The sequence below is a fragment of the Balaenoptera musculus genome, chromosome 11, assembly GCF_009873245.2.
Source record: "Balaenoptera musculus isolate JJ_BM4_2016_0621 chromosome 11, mBalMus1.pri.v3, whole genome shotgun sequence".
Classification (NCBI taxonomy): domain Eukaryota; kingdom Metazoa; phylum Chordata; class Mammalia; order Artiodactyla; family Balaenopteridae; genus Balaenoptera; species Balaenoptera musculus.
The window spans coordinates 32,458,530-32,465,060 of record NC_045795.1 but is presented as its reverse complement, the minus strand read 5'-3'; the positions used below and the strand labels follow the sequence as shown (position 1 = coordinate 32,465,060).

General features: G+C 46.1%; 1 protein-coding gene across 2 annotated transcripts; it reads left to right on the top strand.

Annotated features, from left to right (window-relative positions):
* Positions 1 to 1,014: 1,014 nt before the first annotated feature.
* Positions 1,015 to 6,141, top strand: RPL7L1 (ribosomal protein L7 like 1). Of its 2 annotated transcripts, none has more exons than XM_036870446.1 (7): positions 1,015 to 1,348; positions 1,953 to 2,061; positions 2,730 to 2,893; positions 4,020 to 4,157; positions 4,832 to 4,941; positions 5,078 to 5,292; positions 5,714 to 6,141. In XM_036870446.1, the coding sequence occupies exons 1-6, from the start codon at positions 1,308 to 1,310 to the stop codon at positions 5,284 to 5,286; spliced, it is 771 nt and encodes a 256-aa protein (XP_036726341.1). In that variant the 5' UTR covers positions 1,015 to 1,307; the 3' UTR covers positions 5,287 to 5,292; positions 5,714 to 6,141. The 2 variants fall into 2 exon arrangements, with proteins under 2 accessions (XP_036726341.1, XP_036726340.1); XM_036870445.1 differs by having other exon boundaries at positions 1,072 to 1,348; positions 2,733 to 2,893.
* Positions 6,142 to 6,531: the final 390 nt, after the last annotated feature.

The window sequence follows — 6,531 nt, the reverse complement described above, 5'->3', positions numbered from 1 at the left end:
GGATATGCCTGTAAGCACTGTCAAAAAATGACATTGCCTTAGACCTTAAGAGAAATATACATACTGTGCTAGACATTTGGCAATGTCTGGAAACATTTTTGTTGTCACCACTGGGGTGGGGATGCTACTGGCATGCAGTGGGTATAAGCCTGGGATGCCGCTAGACATCCTACAATGCACAGGACAGCCTCCATTACAAAGAATTATCTCGCCCCAAATGCCAAGTGCCGAGACTGAAAAACCTGTGCTAGACTCTTAGGATCAGTGATGAGCAAGGCAGGCGTGAACTCTGCTCTCCTAGTATCATGGCGAAGAAATGTTAAAAATATAACAACTTGCTGAAGGAATTCAGGATAGAGCCTACTCAAGAGCCCTGCTGGTCAGACATGAAGCATCCCCATCACTTTGAAGCATGTTTAAAGTGCAGAATATCGACCCCCGCCCCCTCTTCAATAAAAAATGTGCATTTTAACAAGATGCTCAGGTTACTCCTATGCACATTAATGCTTGAGACGCGCTGCTCTAGAGGTTTCAGAAAAGACAGGACGGGACTCACATTGTTTTATGAAGACCGGAAAAGAAGGAAGCATATGGCAGGTGGTAAGAGCTGTATGAGGGAAGGTCCTGATTTGGTAAGTTGAAATTTCAGTTTTCGGTTCAGCACCAATAATAATTAACAAAGTGTTAACTGCTTACTGCCAGACTTTGTGCTAAACGCTTTATATGGAGTAGTTCATATAACTCGCCTAAGGCTATGGCAAGATCCATCATTATGTCCATTTAATGGGTAAAGGAAACTAAGGGACAGAGGGATTAAAGAACCCTCAGGGACCCACTGACGGAGCCAGGCCGACAGAATCAGAGTTGCCTTTTTTCACCGTCCTAAGTAGTCCATATACACCTCCACCCACACGTGAGAGCCAAAACCATAACCCGAGCTCTCCCCACCCAGCCAAGAAAACGTGCAGCCCAGCGAGCGGAAACTGGAGGAGCAGCTCCCACCCCCCACCGGAAGTCGATGCATTGTGGGAAGCGTTTCGTTGTTTGTTTATACCCCGGCCTCCAGCATTATGAGAGTACAGCTGGAATAAAAAGGGCTGTGTTTTGAAGATAACATGGCTCTAAAAAGCTTCGAAGCGGTGCGAAGGAAGCTTTGTGCAACTTTTGGCGGGAATCGGGGTTAGCAAAACCTCAGCTGTTCACGGCCACTAAAACGGCCCGGCCCGCCCCTCCGTGAGCTAGAGTAGACGTCTCTATGGTCGAGTAAACAGAGAAGTTTCTCTCTTCCCCACGCGGTGGGGCTGTGCATGAGCAGTAGCCGCAGAGTTGGAAAGATGGCGGAGGAAGAGTAAGTCTTGGGGCTGCGAGTCTCTGGCTTGGCGTCTCGAGCATCCGGTGCCATCCACAGTGTTTATTTTTCGGTGGCGGAAAATAAGGATAATTGTGGACTGAAGGGAGAGAAGAGGAAAGACTCCAGATTACAGAGGGAGGAGTAAGGAGCCGTAGGGGTTGGCTGGGCGGGCGGAGGGGGCTGCAGTCGAGTTCGGGTTACCTCAAGGGGAGAGGATTGACTTTTAGGCAGCGGGGCTGGAGAGTGGGTTCCTCCAGCCTGGCGTAAGTGTTACCCCTACAGATGGGTCTGCACCCGTCCCAGCCCCACGGGGCGGAATCTCATTGCTGATGGTGTCTATAAAGCTGTGGCTGTAAAAGCTCCGTTGACGTATATGAGGACCAGTGGCTAAGGGGTTCATGACTTCTTAAAAGGTTTTGGAGACGAGGGAAAGTGAGGGGTCCATTTTGAAGACTGGAGCCAGAAACCACAGATTTCAGAGGCGCCTCAGTCCTTAGGAATTTGAAGACAGTAATGTTTCCCGAAGCCCAGGATATCTTTTGGAAATCCACTGAAGATTTGTTTACTTAATACTGTCGTTCGTCTCCATTTTCTGTGTCAGGCCAAGAAAAAAGATCCCTTTGGTTCCAGAAAATCTCCTGAAGAAGAGGAAGGCTTATCAGGCCCTGAAAGCCACCCAGGCAAAGCAGGCGCTTTTGCAAAGGAAGGAGGTAATGGTGGGGAACCAGGTGAAGGGAATTAGAATTTGTATTTGATGAGTTTTATCCAGCATGTGTTGAACTAGATTTGGTACTGACAGTCTCTTCTCCCATCGGTTGGATTATACAACGTATAGGGTTCTTGTCTTTGCTTAGCAAATATGTATCACTTTCCGCGAACAAAATACTGGCGTAAAGTTAAGGAAAAAGTGAATGGCGGGTTCCAGGTTCATACCAAGTGACTTGAGAGACCAAACATGCTTGTGTACCTGAAAGAAAACTTTTTTAATATACCAAACGATTTTTGCTATTTGCTAAATGTTTTTGGAGAAATACGTATTTCAGAGGCAGGTAACAAAACAAGTGTGAGCTTTATGATGCCTGACACAGTGTTAGGTTCCATAAACACTTGTTGGTAAACATTGGCTGACAGCATGTAAATTAATTGGGTTATTGTTTATTTAGCAGGGACTTTTCTCAATAAGTTCCCAAGTTTTCTCAACTCCACCTTCACTCGGGTATTTTGATTTTTCCGCTATATAAGAATAGAGGATGTTTGTCTGCGCCCTTTTCCAGAACATAGGGGGAAATAAGCTTTATCAGTAGTGACTAATGAATTACTGTTGTGGAAGTAAATATGACTAGAGGCATAAAATGGTGATGGTTTGCCTTCTCTGTAGCAGAGGAAAGGAAAAGAGATCAAGTTTAAGCGACTAGAATGGTTCCTACATGATTCCTGGCGGCAACTACGTGACAGGGTGCGACTCAGACGACTAGAAGTGAAACCTCATGGCTTGGAAGTGCCAGATAAACATTCCTTGGCCTTTGTTTTACGCATCGAAAGGTAGGGAACTTGCTGGATTTCATGAGGCTGGGGCAAACTATTGGTTCAGCTTTAGGCCCTTTTTAGGGAGATGAGATAATAGGCCTTAAGCCGTTAATGCAAGTTGTGCTAGGAATTCAGGGGTGAGCAAAACATAGATTTTGTCTTCAAGATTAGGGCGACTGAGCTTAAGCAAACAGACATGAGAATACACTGACTGCTTTGAGGGTAAAGTGCTGGATGTGGGGACAAGGGGCCCTCAGTGTGGTGTGTCGTGGTTTGGGACACTGAAGCAGGAACTTGAAGGTGAGACCTGCAAACATGAAAGGGTTGAGGGAAGGCTTTCCAGGCACAGATGGAAAAAGTCCTGAAGTGGGGGATCAAGGCATCTTTTAGGAACTGAACCAGGGTCGAGTGGATGGAGCATATTCAGTGCTGGGGAGAGTACAAAAAGCTTTTTCCACGTTTAGCGATACCTTACCTATTCCTATCAGCACATAAAGCTCTGCCTCTGTTTCCCTACCTAGGCACCCAAATCAGTAACCTGTGGGTTTTAAATATGTATGAGCCTCCTACCACTGCCATAATCTCTTTCCTGGACTATCACATCAGCTTTTTAGCTGGGTTTACCGGACTCTGGTGTCATGCTCTACTCTCTGTTTTATATGCTCCCTCAGTGATTGTCAAACAAATCTGATCATGTCTCCTTTATTTAAAATCTTCTGTAGTTTGGATTTTTTTGGTTTTTTTTTTTTTTTGGCCCTGCTGCGTGATTTGTAGGATCTTAGTTCCCCGACCAGGACTGAACCCAGACCCATAGCAGTGAGAGCTCGGAGTCCTAACCACTGGACCACCAGGGAAGTCCTTAAAATCTTCCATAGCTTTTAATGCTCACAGAAGCAAGCCCGGCTTCCTTAGCTTGATGTGTTCAACCCCCCACACACAAATTCAGGGATCATTTCTGTTCCCTTAGCACCTCAGGCATTGCTCCACATAGCATGGAAATGATCTGTTTACATAGCTGCTTCCCACTCAATTGCACTTTGTAAGTCACAGTCTGTGTCCTACCCTCTGGGTGCCCAGTAGTGGCAGACATTTCATGGGTGCTTGCTGGACAGAGCCTGACTTCCTCTGGTGTTCATTTCAGGATTAATGGGGTGAGTTTACTGGTGCAGAGGACCATTGCAAGACTTCGCCTGAAAAAGATTTTCAGTGGTGTCTTTATGCAAGTAACTCCTCAAACCATAAAAACGCTTCGTATAGTGGAACCTTATGTGACCTGGGGGTGAGTACGGATTTTTGTGTGAATTCACATGTTTGAGAAGGTTGAGAACATTAGGAGGCACAGGGTACTGTCCTCTAGTGCTCATGTTGCCGTGTCCAGGGGACATTTTGCTGCGACCACAGTCATCAGGAATCAACTGCCAGCCTTAAGAGTCTCAGAACATGGGGCGGGTAGAGCAGGGGTTCTCAGAGCAGCTGATAATGGTCTGAACAGGGCTGTGGCAGGGCTTGGTCAGTTGTAGGCTAAGGCTGAGTAAGACGAGTAGAGGACAGATTAATTCTTGGAATCTTGAAGCAGAGCTAGGTAGTATTCCTTCAAACAGTAAAACCCGAAAAAGGCTTGGATTTCATTTCAAACTCTTGAATAGGGTCACTTAAGGCCAAAGTCCTAGACTATAAGCCAGGACGTATTTTTGCCTGGAAAATAAATATTTTTATTTGGTGAGCGTTTGTATGCATAAATTTTAATTTCTAATTACATAGGGCCGCTTGGGTTTTTCACCTCCTTCAGGTGAATTTCCGAGCATCCCAGCTGCAGCATGTTGCAGGACACTTTGGGGAGGGGGGTTGGGAGAATCCTTAGCCAGGCTGCTGGACTGTGTGGCCAGTGTAATGCAGTGTGCCCCGTGGCCGTGAGGGGGTGGCTGAGGTTGTATTTTACTCTGCCACACGTAGATTTCCAAATTTGAAGTCAGTTCGGGAACTCATCTTGAAACGTGGACAAGCCAAGGTCAAGAATAAAATCATCCCTTTGACAGACAACACAGTGATTGAGGAGCACCTGGGTGAGTGAACACCTTAGGAGCCGGAGCAGAAAGGGTCCCAAGAAACTGCCAGAGTGCCGAGCTCTGGCATATAAGAGCCTCACTGTGTGTGCTGGGAAAATGTTGAATAAAGGAATCTGAACCTTATGTTTCTTAGGGAAGTTTGGTGTCATTTGCTTGGAAGACCTCATTCACGAAATTGCCTTTCCGGGGAAGAATTTTCAGGTGATCTCAGGGTTCTTGCGCCCTTTTCAACTCTCAGTGGCCCGTCACGCTACCAAGAATAGAGTGGGCTTCCTCAAGGAAGTGGGCTCACCTGGCTATCGAGGTGAACGCATCAATCAGCTCATCCGGCAGCTGAACTAAACCCAGGTAAGGCAGGGCTGAAAACTGCCCTTGGGCTGACTTTGGATGGGCTATGCCTTGCCTCTTAAAAGATCTTTTTGCATTTACGAGGGTATGAGAATAACTCGGGGTAGGGGAGCTGGTATTCCCAAGTCTAATGGATGGAGATACTTGGAACAGTGAATGCCTGGTTAGGGCATGGGGCTTTGTGTACCCCAAGAGCTACAGGATAGAAAACACTGACTAACCAAAAAACCTGTGTTGCTGTGGTCATTTAGTTGGAGATGGAGAGAGAATAATACTGAAAACTAATTTCAAAAAGGATCTGAAGATCTAAATCATCACTTCTGTTGAAGGAATGTTAATTCTTTGAAATTGCTCTTTATTATGACTACTCTTAGGTGCCAAGCTGCATTTGAATTAATGAAGTTGTGTTCTTCTTCCTCAGCATATCTGAAAGCACAGGGCATTGGAAGCATATGTTTTTGTATTATGGAATTGTTACCCAGTATCTTCAAGCAAGATTATTTTCTGCTGTATCATCTTCAGAAACTGGAGGGGAAGGGTCAGGGAAAAGATGGTGATGTTCAGGGCAGGCACTTTTCATCCCACTTCAGTTCCAAGAAAAGTTCCTGGGTGTTTTCTGCAAAGACTGCTGTCCACCTCTGAAACCAGCAAAGGACTTGTGCCATGGAGGAGGGAGTCCTGTTTTATCACACCTATCCTGGGATTTAATGTTGGTGAACGAACGAATACCCACATACCAATACAAGACAGCAGTGGACCAGGCCCAGGGGCATATTGAACCTGGGGTATCCAAGGGCCTTGTTTTGGAAAGAACTTGAAATACAATTAGAAAGAAGCACACAAAAACAATGCCCTGTTGTCTGCTGTGAGTCTGTGTTCTAACTTCCGTGACAGCTTAGTGAGCTCTCTGACTGGCTGGCTCTAGGTGTATCTGGTAGCTTCCTTATCATCTTTGCAACTGGCTTAGTGCTTTTCTCTAGCTCAGGATTTTAACCGACTCTTGGATCTATGCGAAGGGAAGGACCCTTTCCCCAGGAAAACATGCATACACTCCAGTTTTTTTCTTGGAAGTTTAGGGTGTTTGTAGATCTTTCTCAGGGACCCAGGCACCTTATGTGAAGAAGTCCTGCACTACCAGGATAGGTCACACAGGCTCTGACCTTGCTAGTGTCCTCTGGTTCTGTGCCCTGTGGAAGACCAAGGCTTACCAAGGTGGCTTTTTTCCCTTCAAGCCACTGG